Source organism: Rousettus aegyptiacus, unplaced genomic scaffold (genome assembly GCF_014176215.1).
Source record: "Rousettus aegyptiacus isolate mRouAeg1 unplaced genomic scaffold, mRouAeg1.p scaffold_m13_p_8, whole genome shotgun sequence".
In the NCBI taxonomy this organism is placed as follows: Eukaryota; Metazoa; Chordata; class Mammalia; order Chiroptera; family Pteropodidae; genus Rousettus; species Rousettus aegyptiacus.
Genome location: NW_023416311.1, coordinates 74043266 through 74060052, shown reverse-complemented (window position 1 = coordinate 74060052; position 16787 = coordinate 74043266). Strand labels below are relative to the sequence as shown.

Here is a 16787-nt window from a genome sequence, read left to right as displayed (position 1 = left end):
CTGATTGTGGTAGATGCTCTGAAGCAAAAAAGCAGAATGTTTTAGGTGAGGATAATTGTGGGTCTAATTTAGATTGAGAGGTCAAAGGATATTTCTTTGAACTAGTGCTATTTAAGTTGAGGTAAATATTTTAATTTAGTAAAACAGAAGAAAGGCACTTTTTTTCTAAGATAAAATTTGAGTAGTTCTGGGTTATCAGAGGGTCCTTGAGCAGTTGAAATAATAGATTCTTTATATATATATTTAAATCTTACAATGCTAACACAAGCAATAGACTTTAGACATGACCAAATTAAAAAAAAAACAGGTAATTTAAAATATATAGAGTGTTTACAAATAATAAACCATATTAAGGGCAAGAATATTGGGGCAAACATTAAATATTGGGGTAACATAGTTGAATATAAAAATAATGAGAATTAGAAGTAAATATACCACTAGAGAATGAATGGGAATGGGAAAGGTCTGAGTTAAGATCGATAAACTCTGAGTAACTGCTGTGTGACAGAGAGTGTGCCAGAACATGAATAAGATGTCATGTCAACCCTCCACAAGTATACCTTTTCGTCAGAAACAAATGATGCCCTTCGACAATCCTGAACACCAAAAACATTCAGTGTACTGCTGTAAGAGTAGCTTGCTCTTTCGGAGGGAGCAGGTGTTTTAACACAATGTAATCAGTATTAGGTCAAGTAAATAAAAATAAAGTTAATTAGGATTTGAATGGATCTATATTGAATGTTATATGCTATAAATGTAGACTATATCTTCCCCACTCCACCTTTCAATACTTAAGGAACATTCATCAAATCGATCCTTCATTAGGCTATAGAAAGCAATCTCAATAAATTATACAGAGCATACTATTAAAGCTTCTCTACTCTTCCAGCTAGCTGACCTTGGACAAGTTTATTACCACCTCTCCACCTCCCTTTCCTAGGTTGTAAAATAGCGATAAGAATGCCAATACGTGAAAGTATATGAAATTGACAAATAAGTGTTAAATGTTATAGTACACTACTAGAAATTAATAATGTTAATGTTTTTAGAGTTTTAGAAATTCTTCTAAATAAAATTTGACTAAAAGAAAAACATAAAAATTACAATTAGAAATTCTTTAGAAGGTAATAATAATAGTTAATACAAATATTATAAATTTATAACTGTATTCAAGTTCTGCTCAGGAGAAAATCAATCATTCGAAATGTGTTTTTCAGCACCGTTCTATAGAATACATGCATTTTGTGTGTTGACATGATCTATCTCCATGTATACCTTAGTGATCACTTGATAGCCTAGCAAAATTCATTGATCTTTAAGTTTTATACGACACTTATTTCTGCAGGCACTAGTATTCCTGAAAGGGTAATATATTTGCATCGAAAGATTATGACTTTATTTAGCTGTTTCTGGAAGGGATGGAAATTAGAGAAGGACTTTCAAATTACCAAAAAAAACTGGCTTGTGTTTTACGCTGCATTCTCTTTTTGGTTTTCTTCTTTGGATTCATATGCCATAAAGATGCAGCTTCTTTGTACTTAGGGGGCTGCAAAAAATAGTTGGCTGTGAAGGAGATGAGGCAGGACATACTCTTTCAAAAAAACTTTTTAAAATGCACAGTGACAAAGATGTGAAAATATCACATTAATAACATGTCAATCTCTTTGCATTGCTTGGCTAATCAAAATAAACAGGGGTAAGGCTGCATTTTCTCTTTTGCTCACATGCAAATGCCTGAAATTCTAGCAGATATAGTGACCACAAAGCCAACACTAGTCTTTCCAGTCTTTAATTTTACCTTTATTTTATTGTTTAGTAGAACTTGGAATATCAGGATGAAAATCAATATAAAGACCATTGTCAAGGCAAATAAGTATGGGTCAGCTTGTCCCTCCCTCCTTCCCTTCCTCTTTCCCTTTCTTTCTTCTTTCAGAATACAGCCAATAAAACCTTTTTCATAACATTTTCAAGCCAAGAAAACATTTTATAATAAAATTAGGAAATACTAATTTTTAAATTATTTCCTGTATTATGCGCATAGTAGATATTCAATAAATGTTTGTGGAAGGAATGATAGTTACTTACTAACCATACAATTTAAGAAATGACATTTGTTTCTTTCATCACTCTGCTAGTCTCCACCACATGCATTGCACCCTGTCATCTAAATCCGTTATTTTGTTTCCATGACTTCCACTTGCAGAGAAACACACACTTATGGGTCATCTCTTATGGGTCATTCATAGCATTTCATAATAACTAAGGGCACCCTTGACTTGGAATTGTGTAAGATATGCTGGAGGAAAACATTTCAGACACGTGAGCATTTTTAAGAAAAAAAATGTAAACCTTCAGTGACGATGCAAACGTTGGTGCCCCTTCTTTACATATTTTCAGAATCTGGTATCCGTAAATGTTCATCATAACATTTCTCTAAAAGAAATGGCCTTTTATGTTTAAAATTCACTGATAATTATATAAATTCTTCCTTCTTTCTTTCAACTGCTGTAAATTTATCATTCTCCCTTCCTCTTTAAAAGGTAAGATTTTTTTTTTTATTTGTGAATCTTCTCTTTTAGTCCTCTAAAATTTTGACTCACTTGACCGCTCTTGATCTTTGACTAAAAAAAGAAACCCTCTTCTGTGATTTTTTTTCCTTAAGATCCTATGCTCTGGATCAATGAAGAAATCTTTTCCTTCCCTTCTCTAAGAAACATTGTCTGTTTCTCTCCTTTTCTCTTTGAAAGGGAAAAGGGACAACTCTCATCTCTAAAATATTCCATAGATGTCTCTTAAATTAAAGGTTCAGGATGTGAGTCTAAGAAGGACACAGTTATGCTGTTGTGGGAAGGACAAGGATGTACAGGCGCCAATGTGTGTTCAGGGGTCAAACTGAATACTGAAAGTGGAGAGATTTCACATCTGTTTATAACATTCTCATGAAGCTTCAACTGTGAAAAAAATCTTAGTTATGTCATTTACAACTGGAAAATAAAAAATGTAGTACGAAATCAGACATCCTTAGGATGGCCTATTAAAGATGGCCTTTTTCTAATGGAGAACTCTGCTAATGTGGGTTGAGCTCTTGAAAGAGGATGATATGCCTAATAATGGGTCAGGCCACCGGTAATTAAGCAGTTCACAAAAATGGAAAATAATAAGGATAGTGCTATACTCCATACCCGTGGTACCCTGTGAATAGGAGATAATGATGGTATTGCTGAGTGTGGAAATAGAAGAGCTCTTTTATTCATTATCACCTCTAGAGAATTTTATAGTTTGTGGACCTTTTTCACATCTCCTGTTTCATGTAATTTAATATTTTTGTCTATTGACCATTTTTGACATTCAGAGTTTTTCAACAAGTACATCCAGCTTACCTTTATTATGTTTTCCAAAATGCTATTGAAAATCAGTTTTTAGTATAAGTTAAATATGTTGAATATATTATCTAGAAAAATGCTCCTGGAGTGATTTTGTCAAATAACTCAATGTCTATACTTTATGATTTAGAAAAGTGTAGTGTATTAAAATAAAAAGAATGAAGTAATGGGTTCAGAAAATCTGATTTAAAATTCTGGCTCAATCACGTACTAATTGGGCAACTTACTATCGTGGGCAAGTAATAATTATTTTAGTCCCATATAGCTCCATAAAATTTACCTATTTACTTTAGGATCTGTACCTTCTGTATATTTATGTTCCTATTTTATTTCCCACAGATTTGTCCATTTATTCCATTTCCTATTTTCTCTGTTCCTGATTTAATTTACTTTTACTTTTTTTTCCCTTGCTTCATTTGTTAATTCAACAAATAATTATTGAGTACTGTATGTGTGTAGTTTTTATGTATTGCATCAAATCCTTCCTGGAGTGATGATACAGAGTATGAGTAACTTTTTTAAAAGAGGGAGTTTATTTGAGAAGCTTGTGAGAAAGTTGTAAAACTTCTAAAATAGATTCTTTGCTTTTATGAGAGATGCAGCTTGAAATTTTGAGGAATCCCCAGATTCACAGTCTTCAGGAATTTTCCCACATCCACGTAACCAGCACTTAGGTCAAGAAACTATTCGCACCTCAGAAGTCCCCTTCATACTTCCTGTCACTAGCAACTGAATACTGCCCCACTCCACCCCCATAACTGCTATCCTGACTTCTAATAGTATAGATTAGTTTAGTCTGATTTGAACTTCATATAAGTAGAGCCATAAGATAAATGCACTCTTTTTCTTTTTTAAATTGTAATAAAACATACATTACATAAAATTTACCATTTAACCATTTTAAAATGTATAGTTCTGTGGTATCAAGTACCTTCACATTGTTGTACAACCATCACCACTGTACATCCACAGAACTTTTTCATCAGTCTAAACTGAGACTCCATACTCATTAGACACTAACTTCCAGGCACCACCCCCTCCTCCCAGTCCCTGGCAACCACCATTCTTCTTTCCATCTCTATGAATTTAACTATTCTAATTATCTCATTTAAGTTCAGTCAAATATCTGTCCTTTTGTGGCTACCTTATTTTACTTAGTATAATATCTTCAAGGTTCGTCCATGTTACAGTCTATGTCAAAATTACCTGCCCTTTTAAGACTGAATAACATTTCATTTTTGTAAATATCGTATTTTATTTATTCATCCATCAGTGGACACCTGGGCTGCTTCCCCCTTTTGGCTGTTGTGAATGATGCTGCCACAAGCATGATTGTACAAATACCTGTTAAAGCCTCTGCTTTCACAAGTTGTGTATATAATCCTCCCCACCCCCAGAAGTAGAACTGCTGAGTGAATCATATGGTAATTGTTTACTTTTTTTGAAGAATCATCATACTGTTTTCCACCGTTTTACATTCCCACAGGATAGTTACATTTTCCTTTCCTCAACATTATGTATGTAAGATCTATCCACACTGCTCCAGTTGTAGGTCATTTATTCTCATGGCTGTGTAGCATTCCATTATGTAAATGTGCCCCTATGTTTTTAGACTTTCTACTGTCGATGGGCATTTGGATAATTTCCCAGTTTGATGCCATTACAAGTAATACTACTATTACTTGTAGTAATACTACTAATACTACTATTGCAGCACATATTATAATTAGGTCTTAAGATTCTGTCATTTTGTTTAGTTGTTTTATTTTCTTACATTATGGAAAGGAAAGTGGTTAAAGAAATTATTGGTATAGCTGATAAAACTTTCTGATTGTATTACTTTGTAATCTTTACTAGTTCAAGTGACAATATCCAGCCCAAGTTGATCTAAGAGAAGGGGTTTGCTGGATCACAAAACTGGGAAGTTTAGGTGTCCGGCTTCAAGCACAGCTTGACCTACGGTGCAAACACGTTCATTCACACTCAGCTCTGCTCCTGTCCCTTTTGGTTCCTTAGTTGATAACCAGTGCGTGGAAATTAGGCAGTGGTTCAATAAAAGTCTGTAAAGCAAAATCCAAACATTCGGTGAGGAACTACTGGTATCCCTGGCAACTCATCTTTTCTTTTTTTTTTAAATTAACTTTATTCTTATCAAAATTATATATGTATATGTAATTTTTAAAGTTGCTACCAGGCTTATAAAAGACTATAGAGATCTGCCTCTCCCATGCCAGACTCCAGTCCTGCTCCCTCCAGAGTTCTGCTTCAAGTCTCGGGGCTCTTTCTTTCCATAATGTTCCTCAGAGTTCACAATAACACTGTACATTGCTCCTTTTATTTATCAATTGTGTGCATTATATATTGACTTCCTATTATGGAACATGAGAACGTAACTCTACCTCATATTTCCATTCTCCAAATTCCCGAATAGTTATATCACTGTTACAGCACAATTTTTTTTTTTTTGGTAAATCAATATTAGTATTCATATTAGTTCGATTATCTACATATCAGTTTCCTACTGCTCCCATGACAGATTACCATAAACTTAGTATCTTGAAATGAATCACGTTTATTATTATGCAGTTCGGGGGGCGGGGAGGTGGTCAGAGGTCTGAAATGGATCTTACAGGGCTAACATCAAAGACCATATTCTTTCTGGGGGCTCTAGGGGAGAATCTATTTCTTCTCTTTCTCAGCTTCTAGAGGCTCCATCGTTTTGACCTCTGCTTCTGTCACGTCACCTCCCCTGACTCTGATGCTCTTGCCTCCCTCTTTTCCCTATACAGACCCTTGTGATTACACTGGACTCACACAGATAATTTAGAACAATTTCCTTATGTTAAGAGCCTTCATTGAATTGTCAGCAAAATCCCCTTTTCCATGTTAAGTAATCTATTCACAGATTCAGGGGGTTCTGATGTCTTTCGAGGGGTCCTTTTTCTGCTTACCACTATTTCTTCTCCTCCTTCTCCTTCTCTTTCTTCCTTCTTCCTTCTCCTTCCTCCCCCTCCTCCTCAACCATGTACACTATTTAAGAATATATAAATAATTAAATATTTAGGAAGAATGATATTCACTATTACTCTTGCCTTACTTAGGGTTTATCTATTCCTTGCAGTAGCCTTGAATCTAGAGATAGGGGAAAAAGGAGAAAAGTTTGAACTGGGGGGATCTGTTCTTGGAATTTTATCTGAGAAGTCAAACCCTTATACTTAAATCTCATCTGCCCACGTGCCTCAGATTTACATACCTGGCTGGACTTTCGAGCTGCCCGCCCCTGCCGCCACCTTCAGCTATGACCTTGGAGCAGCTGTGGAGCTCATTTGTTTGTAGTTTGGGTCATCTTGCTTTGCAGAATTCCATATCTAGGTTGCTCTTAGGTTGTGGTTTGGAGACCCTGTTAATTAGGTTTCTGTGACTTAAGAGACATTTCTGGGGCTCTGACTATAAAAAGCCATTCCCCCTGAAAACAGGACAGAAAGCATGTAGTTGTGCTAAGGTTAGTAGCATCTCTGAGAGAGGAAATGTGGAATGAGGAATGAAACAATAAGACTGCCCTTTATCTTTCCTAAGCTGACTGCAATGAAATCAGAACCAAAATGGTTAAAACTGATTTATGATATTGAGGGTCCTGCAGAAATTAACCCTTGTCCTTAAAGCAGGGTTTCTGGAGCAGCACGATTGATTTGGAGTTGGATAATTTTTTTGTTGTGGAGAGTGTCTTATGCTTGTCTACTTAGCAACGTCCCTGGCCTCCACCCATTAGATGCCAGTAGCAGCAGCCCCCTCTTCCCAGTTGTGACACCCAAACATGTCTCCTGACATCGCCAGCTGGGTTGAAAACCACCATTCCAAAGAATACTTAGATGACTGAGCCTTAAGCTATGCCAGTGAGTCTGTTCAAAAACCATATTGCGGCCATCGAGGTAACCATGGTGTCCCCTCTCCGTAAGAATACAAGACTGTTTAACTTCAGCCTCATTGTGTGTATGTCTGCTTAGTCATACCTGAGTACTTTAAACCAGTCTCCTCCCCCTTTTCCCCCTCTCACTGAAATGTAGTATACTTCTCTAGTGTAACCTTAGCCTCCCCTTTGCATGAGTGTGCACGCAGCTCATTCTTAGTGTGTGCCTTCCAGCCAATGAGGGCCTTTCTAGGTCTTCATGTGGTAACTGAACATGTCCAGAATCTCCAGGTTCTTGAAGGACACTCTCTGAGGTCACTGCTGGGACACTGTTTGGTTACCTAACAATGTGGAGAACTATAATTATAAGGAAATGGATCACGAGTCTCTTAAGTTGATGGTTTCAGCATTATTGGGAGAGTCATTTATTTATTTTTCAGCAGGTATTTATTGAATACCTATGTGAGCTATTCTTGGCACTGGATATACACACAACATCCTTACCTTCTTGGAGCCTATTCTTATAAGGGCAGAGAGACAATAAATAAATACAAAATATGTCAAGTGATGATAAATGCTGAGGAGAAAAACACATCAGGATGAGGAAGAGGAACCAGTAGGAGTGGGGAAGGCTTTGGATTTCAAATAAGACATTTGGACATCTCTGGGGAAAAGAGCTCCAGGCAGAGGGTGCAGGAAGTGCAAAGGCCCTGAGGTAGGCATGTGCTTTGTTTCTGTGAAGAATAAACAGCTAGGAGTGAGAGTAAGAGTTGCAAGGGAGGAGGATGAAGAGGATGGGTATGTATGTGTCACGTGGAGCTTCGTAGGCCATGGTGAGAACTCTTTTTCAACTTTTATTAGACAAAGTTGAGGCAGGTACTGGAGAGAACAATATAATGAATGAGTCCTCTATCTACCCAGCACCCAGGTTTAATAAATAGTCACTCATAGACAGTTTTCTTTTATATGCATTGTATCTTACTCTTCTTCCCCAGATTATTTTGAAGTGAAGCCTGGACTTATTTTAACTGAATATTTTTGTATATATTTCTAAAAGACAGGGAATTAAAAATTATTCTGATCTCTATACTAAAAAATAATTGATTAGTATTATCAGATATCCTTTATGTGTGTGTATAGACATATATGTTTATATATTCACAGCCGACGTATATATATATACATGTATATAAATATGATTTTCTAAATGTTTGATTGTGTATTTGTTTAATAGTTCATTTGATATCAGGACTCCAAAAGTTCACATGTTGCAGATAGTTGATATGTCTCTTAAGTCCTTTTTAATCTTTAGGTTCTTCCTCTACCCCTTTTAATTCCCCATTTTGAAAATTTTTCTTTTAGAAATGAGGTCATTGTTAGAGGGGCAATGGTTTATAGTCTAGGTTTTGCTGATCACATCACATATGCTTCTTCGTCCCTATATTTTCTATAAACTGTTATTTGGATGTAGAGGCTTGCTTGTTATCCAGGGAATATGGCTTTGTTGGTAAGATGAGTTCATATGTGTTGCATTGAGAGGCGCATAATGACCAGTTGCCTCTGTCTGTGTGGTGTCAGGCTGTCCAGGTAATAGCCTAGATCCATCTGTTTATTAGAGTATGAAAAATGGTGCGATTCTAATTCTGTCTTTCCTTCTTTATTTGCCAGTTGGAATACTTCTATAAAAAGAATCATTTTTCCATCTACGAGGTGAAGTTTATAGGAAAATCAGGATAAATGATTTATTATTTCTCCCTTTGCCAGTTTTCAAAATTAACAGTTCCCTAACATCTTCCAAAGGTGACCCTTGCTTGCTTATTTCTTTTCCTCCCCGCTTTCTTCATTATCTTCATGAACTCGTGGCTTTAAATATTTGATATGTTTTGATACATTACTGTTATCATTTCTGTTGATGCTTGAATATCCAATTTTTTGGTCAAGTTTGATAGATTCTTGGCTTTAACTCAGAGCGAGAGAGAAGTTATTCAACGGTTTTAAACAGAGGAGTGATATATTCTGGAAAATACCATTCTGGAGTTTATGTGGCCAACAAAGTGTAGAGGGTGCCAGGGCAGAAGGAAGTTACAGTACTTTAGCCAAGACATGATGTATCTTGGACCAATGTGGTTTAGTTGGAAAGAATAGTGAGATTCTAGATATTTTACATTGTGAAAAAAGCTTATTTGGAAAGGGGGGAGGGTGTGATGGGGGACAAAGTCGATCCCTGCTTGTGTTCCATTATGTCTTCATTATTTCTTGTTGTTATGCTTTTATGTGAATTACAGTTATTTGTTTACATTTCTGCCTGGCTCTGTGGTCACTAACTGGTGACTATATTCCCAGCGTAGATATGTTGCCCCTGAAAAAGAGGAGGGCTGGTTAGTTCTCTGAGCCCACACAGAAGAAGCCGATTCCTAGTTAGCACTGACAAATACCCCAAGCAAGCCGGCAGGTTAGGGTTAAGAGAAGTGTTATAGGATTATCATATGAACCTCCTCTAGCCCTCATGTACCTTTGTAGAATTAAAAACGGATGACCCTCTAGATGGGTACAGAGCTAAGGGTGATTTTTGTGAAACTGAGGAAAAACAAGGTCAAAGCAGCCCAGATTCCAGCCCTCGCTTTCCTCCTTGCCTAGCTCCTTTGTGGAGGGCGCAGCATGAACAACTGCACATGGCGCCCCTGTCTGCGAAAGCCTTTGGGGTCACAGTAAGCACACCAGAATCGAATCCCGGCACTGCCGCCAACTCCGTGCCCTCAGTGTCTTCATCTGTGAAAAGATGAAGTTTGCCTTCACAGCCTTTTAAATGCGACTACTTGAACATGGTTGTTTCACCACAGCTTGGCTGTGTGTATATGGACTTGAGGTACTTGAAAATGAGAAGTTTTGCTAAAATAAAATTCTAACTTGTTCTAGTATTTCTGCTCAACCAACCAGTAGTGAAATTTTAAAACATTTTAAAATGCATTAGAGGAAATGAGTCAGATATGTTCTTCATACATGACAATAGAAGTACACTCAGTCCTATTATGAATACTATGAAAAATTGTGTTCTTTGAATAAGTACAGGATGAAACTTTCAGGCTTTCAAAATATATGTTCTCCCTTTCCTTCCTTGTTCATATTTGATTCCTTTTGCAAAGAATGTCACACCGCGATGTTCTTAAAAAAAAAACAGCTTTCAAAAATGAAAATGCAAGTTCCTATCTCTTGATTGTCCAGTTGGTATTTTCCCACCGTAGGATTTTGCCTGTTCACACAAGACTTTGCCTCAGAGTTCAACTTCTTCCAAATTAATGTAGTTAGTTTATTCCTCTTTCTGATGATTGCCATATATAGAAAAAAAAAATCTGTTTTCACTGGGCAACATTTCCCATGCCTTTCTTGTGGAACGTGAGTGATTTTGTTAATTCCACCAAGAGTAAGCAGAACTTTCTCAGGGTGGCTGAATTCTATTTGAGGGCATCACTGAGAGGTGGGGAATAGTTCAAGTTTTCTGAGATAAACTCTTTTACAAGTATGATACTGTTGCTTTATATTTTTTTTTTCAGTCTGCGTGGTGAAAAGGACTTTTCATTTCACTGAGGTGAAAACTGGGTCTATGAGCGGAGCGACTTTCTTTTTTTAAAAAAAATCAGAAACCAATTACTTGATATGCAGAGCTGAAAGCCTCATTCCCTTAACGAAATCAGTGCAGTGTGCACTGCCGTTAACCTGAGCAAAGCAGCTGACATCTCTTGATTACAGCTAGAGGTGGAAGGACCCAAACTTGCAGGATCTCCTCCCCCTCGAGAGATTGTTAGTCCAGTCCTTTATAGAGGTTCGTTTTGGCTCTCTGTCATCACCAGGACGCTGGCAGAGGATGTGTGTCATGGTTACAATAGAGTGTGGTAACATATAACAACCATGAAAGCCCAGCGGGAAAGGCTACAGATTCCGGGGCTGACCTTGGAGTAAGTATTGTCTGTCTTTAATATTTTAATGCTTTCTGCATGGCACTTGCTTTCCTGCGACCAATAGCTATTTAGCATTTGTTTGTACTGACAGCCTCAGAGCACTGCAGTGTGAGGTGGAGGAACATGTCTTAAATGCATGGCATTTGGTTTCAGCTAATGGGGAAACCCAGACCCTGCATTTTGCATTGCAGTCAGAGGAAAAGCATTGCTGCATATTTAAAGTTACTAAACCTCAGTGCTGGAAACATCTTAACAGCTCATTTGGAAAGAATGCATCAGCAGGCCATGGTGTATCTGTCTTTTTCTCTTTCTCTCTTACTGTTTGTTTATCCCCACGTTGTCTTTTTCTAAAGAAAGGCCTCTGTCTGCATTGAATAATAGAAGACGTGACAATGGATTAGAGTACAAGAGAAGGGTTATTTGTGACATTCATTAGATGTGATCCATGTTTTATTTGTGCAACAGAATATTAATGAACTGTAGTGCATTTTGAATCCTCTCTGCAGAGTCTCCAGCCACTGCATGCAGTGTGTTTACCTAGTTGAGCTCTGTGTTTGCTTAGCTGTTTTTTTTTTTTTAACCCATTAACTCATCTGACTGCCTTCTGATTTGATGTCACCATGTGAAAACGTCCACATCTAATCTGTGGTACAGAAGTTAAACATCTGCGATGCAGAGAGTGTCAGCAAATTTTTATTTTAAATCTGTTAATCAAAGATGCAGAAGCTGTGAGTTAGTCTGTGTTGGCACACTTAATAACAAGTAAAATATAAATGGGTAGAAAAGCACAAATATTCCTTTTCCTAACTTATGATACAGGTATAAAATTACATTTTAATTGAAATCTGTACAAACCCAATCATCTCATACTGGACCACTTCCAGGAAGATACTGCAGGAAGAGAGCTGTTCCCAGTTCTCAGTATTAATTATTTCTCTTGAATTCTGTAGATGCGTCATGCAAGAGAAATTATTTCCTTAATTAGTAAATTAATAAGAACAGGACATTTCCGAAGTGGTTGGAATGCTTTTCTAATCAGTTCTTGCTCTAAAACTGTACACTGATATTGCACTAACAAGTACTCACTTCGAAAAAGTTAGAGGGCTTTTAACAACCTTCTTGCTAGATGTGGCATTATTTATGAGAGATACAAACAGTATTTACCTATAACCCTAATATTTTGCCCTCATCTCTTTCTCCACCGTAACCCTTACCATCTGTGCTGAATGTTTTAATGGCATGCATTGATTCTTCTCCTTAACCCTCCTCTCTCCAGCATTCTGGAAATGCACAGCTGGGATGCCCATAGCTCTGTGTTCGAGACCCAAGAGCATTAAGCCCCAGCTTCACTCTCACCTGTTTCTGGTGGTGCTGCTTCCTTGTTTTCTTTGGACTAGTATGTATCATTTGACACTATGCCTTTTTTTCTTTTCATTTTTTGTGTCTTGTCCACATTAAGAAGAGACACTTCAAAGTAACTTTTTAAAAGACAAACTCAGTTGTATCGTGTTCTGTTTATATTTTGAAAGTCTGAGGGATAATGCCACAAGCTTATGGCTTTGCCAAGGATAACACAGGACATATGGGTCAGCTAACCATGGGGTCCCTGTATTTTGTTTTGGTCTCAGGCCAAACCCCCTTGGTCTAGCCTCTGCCCTGGTAAATGTTAATGTGCATTTAAAATACATTACTCTTCCACTTAAGCTTGAGACATTAAAACAGAGTATCACTCTTAAATGTCATTGTCATGTTAGCATGAAACTTACTTTGAACATTTTGTTTAACCCTGAAATGTGAAAACTAATTTTACCTTCATTCTTGGAGGAAGATAATTCTGCAGTCTTTGAGGAAATTCAGTTTCTAACCACAGCAGAGAAATGTTATAATGGAAAGTCTTATCATTGATTTTATTAAAAGCAGATTAATGTATACAATTTTAAATATTTAGAGATCTTATAACAAATCAGATGTATGGAACAGTTATGAGGTATCTCATGAAACATTACCGTTTTTCTTTTAGGAGAGTTTATTCCATATGTACTGCAGCCACAAACTATTACACTAGCATATTTTATACCCTGTAGGTGCAATTCAGAATTTTCCATGTCACTTATCAATAACATGAGGTGTTTTCTGATTCCTACTTCAGAAATTGAAATCCTGCATATGAGATGCCAAATATATAAATATTTCAGAAACTAATAGATCATTAATTTATTTAGAAATTTATGACTCGTAGATAGCCTGTGCAAGGCTTTCCAGTTTCTGAGAAAGTGGTTTTTTTCTTCCATATTTTCAATGTATGTATGGAGTTAGGTTCACAGACACTCTGTAGCACACATCATGTGTGTCTCAGCTTGGAGACATGGAGCGGTGTCAGTGCCTGTGCATGCTTATTTTAGGACTGGAAGGGACTGATAAGACTCTGCTCAGATAAATTGATGGCTATATCCGTGGACATTCCTGAGAGCTTTCCAGTGAGCTGCTAAGTTAGAGTACAGTATGTTTAAGGTCAACAGCTTTTGAATGTGCTCTGAATGTTTTAAAGAAACCAATTTCTTAGCTTACCAAGTACTGAAACCAAACCAGAAGATATAAAACTTTACTCTGTTAAAACATTTTATTTAATAAATTGGAGCGTTTTGAACAATAATTTTATATTTCAGTTTAAGATAAATACAGCCAAGTCTCAATTATCCATTTAATGGGAAACAGTGGTGGCATTAAGTATTTGGTAAGCCCAAATCTGATTTTAGCTGCTGATGCCACTTATGTGTTCAGTGAAGAGAACAGCCAGCTTAAATGAACCAACATACAGCTCTGTTCTAAGATCGCTTTCTCCAAAGTAGAAAAACATAGTATGGCATAGAGTGGAGAGGCAGAGGAATGTTCTTTAAGAAACTGATTGCACTAAAGCAGGAGTATCTAGTGCTCACTTCAACCTCTTCAACCTAAGAACGGGTGTCAGAACACCTAATTCTTATTTCGATTTTGCCATGTAGAAATAATTACGAATTGACTGGTATTAACTTCATACTTTGATAGATCTCTTGGCAAAATTCTTATTAGTAAGATATTTGACAAATTTTAGTTTTCTTTCTTCTCTAAAGGAGGAGAGACGTGAGGCCAAAAAGAAAAAAAAAAAGATAAAGAGACTGTAAGCTCATCACCCTGTGATGAATATTTGAGAGTTGGCTGGTAAATACATTTGGTGGTGTGGATGGTTGGTGGGGGTGGGGATTATAGTGTTCCATTGACATATAGATTTGAAAACCCTCTCTGAAAAGTGAAATAGTTTATAGCTATATGTAAGAAAATTTGAAGTTATTTATTATGAATATAAGTATAAGAACACTTTTTATCATTGCCCCTGACAATTAAAGAAAAAATGTTAGGTGCTTTGCAGTGTAAGGTATTTAAAAACATATCTTCCTATATGGAAATGCTGCTTTGTTTTTAAAAACTACAGTATATAACCTGAATTTTCTGTTGTGTGAAAATTACTTCCCTTTAGTTCTGCTAAAGATCTACCATTGATCCTTAATCAGAGATGGAATATACTCAATATGAAACAGCACTAGATTTTCTTTGTAAAAAAATCACGTCAAAAATATCTGCCAAGTTGCTTTGTGACAAAGGAAAGGCACAAATAAAAACGGCAGTAGTAGCGTTGAGAATGTAAATTTCAGCAGGAAGCATTGTACTTGTTCTGCATTGTAGAGCTGAAAAAGGACAAGTGATGAGATGATTACCCAGTGGTATCGATAGGCGTGCTATAGTGATTCTGGCCTAAAGGGAACGCGGTCCCTCAAATGAGCTATGCTATTTTTACTGCCATCATTTCTCCCACTTGGAATGACATTATTTTAACTTTCAGTCTCACTCCAAGGAGCCTGAGTCCAACCCCATCCAGCCCAGGCAGCCCCTGTAGTCCTCTCTTCGCTTTTCACTTCTGGAGGTAAGCGTGCTCCAGGGCCTGCTGAGGCTGTTTTGTCTTCCCCTTGCGTTACCCCAGTTCCCACCATGGGCGTTTGAACACTATGGACTCTGCAATATACAATAAACAATTTTTTCTTAATCGTCATCCTACCGTTAACATGTAGAGTGAGGAAATGGCTTGAGTTGTTTGCTTAATGACTTACAGGAGCACTGAAAAAATGCACTGCGCTTATTCCATTTATCATATCTTACTAATATTTCACTTAGTGTCTGGTGACTAGTTATTTGTTTCACTCCAGTGTGTATATTACAGTTTTTCATATCGCTTTCTTAGGAAATGTTCTGCACTAAATTTCACAACTTTTCATCAATCTCTTATAATGATACAATTTATTACAATTTCTAGAAAACATTTCCTAATTCATGTTAGAGTATCATAGAATCTGTTGCCACAGATTATTTTATATCCTGTTATTTACAGTACAAAGTATTTAAACTGTATAAATGGGTTAGTATTTTTAAATCTTTTTAAGAATGCTCAGTTATTTGCCCCGTCTACCCTCCTTACTCATAGGCTACTGTATAATTTCCTTCTTTGTTCTTTAGAGAGTTACCTCCAAGGAACTCTACTTGCATTTTAGACCAGTTTGTTACAGAAATACATGATAGAAAATACTGCTGGTAGTGTATGTATTGGTATATATGTTCTAATGGAATTTTCATGAATTCAATATCTGTGGATATAATGGGTCTTCCTGTATCTAATTAGAAGAGTACCCAGCATTCCCCCTTGTATTTTTTTTTTAATCATAAGGGAAAAAGTAGCATCAAACTCTCAGTTGATGGCAAAAGTGACTTAAATTATTTATTAATGAATACTTTTTATTTCACATATGCAAATGAATGAAAAATTAGCCACTCATGGCCATTTTCTTAAAAATACTAACTTAAAAGCTTTATGCTCAGATGATATCAGTGGGATAATTTAACAAATTTGTTTCTCTCATTTTTCTAACATGACACTAAACTAAAATCTGTGAAGAATTGACTAGGGAAATGCATTAATGGCTTTGAATTTTGGTTCTACTCTTTTGCTGATAGAATTATATTTATTATTGTAAAAATGACTTTCAACATGAAAGTTTCATGTCATAGCTTTTAGAAAGCATCTTCTGAATATAATAGATCCTGAAGCATAGAAATAATCTTCTGACAATTCAGAGAATTCCATTGCTTTTGTAATTTTTCTATTTTTGGTCTAACCAAAAGTAATTGGACTGTCCTCTGAATTTTTTTCTTCAGTGTCATATGTCTTCATTAAATGCTCACATTGTCTTTTTCCTTCCTAAAGACAATAATAGGCTGTTCAAAATGAAGGTGCCATCACTGGCGGAGGAGAAAAGAGAGAGAGTAAATGCTACGGTAGTACAGAGAAGGATGACGTTCTGGACGGGATTTTTGAATAAAGACTTTTTGGAACTGATGAACTTTGAGCTGAAAAATTTGGGGGTTTCAGTGGGGAGAGAATGTGGTGAAGGACAAAACCAGACAAAGAATAAATCAAAGGCAGGGAGGTGAGAAAGTGGGGTACATTGTAGAAAT

General features: G+C 36.5%; 1 protein-coding gene across 12 annotated transcripts in view; it reads left to right on the top strand.

The window, feature by feature from the left end:
* Window positions 1-16787, top strand: part of MAST4 (microtubule associated serine/threonine kinase family member 4) — a 509369-nt gene that overhangs the window by 302615 nt on the left and 189967 nt on the right. Inside the window, exons 1-2 of one of the 12 annotated variants that reach the window (XM_016158128.2) lie at window positions 8441-11243; window positions 15124-15204. The exons of 10 other annotated variants lie outside the window; for them this stretch is intronic. In XM_016158128.2, the coding sequence (XP_016013614.2) occupies window positions 11197-11243; window positions 15124-15204 (128 nt within the window). In that variant the 5' untranslated portion in view covers window positions 8441-11196. Of the gene's footprint in view, window positions 1-8439; window positions 15205-16787 lie in introns of those variants that run through there. One more of the 12 variants, XM_016158127.2, reaches the window with a different exon arrangement.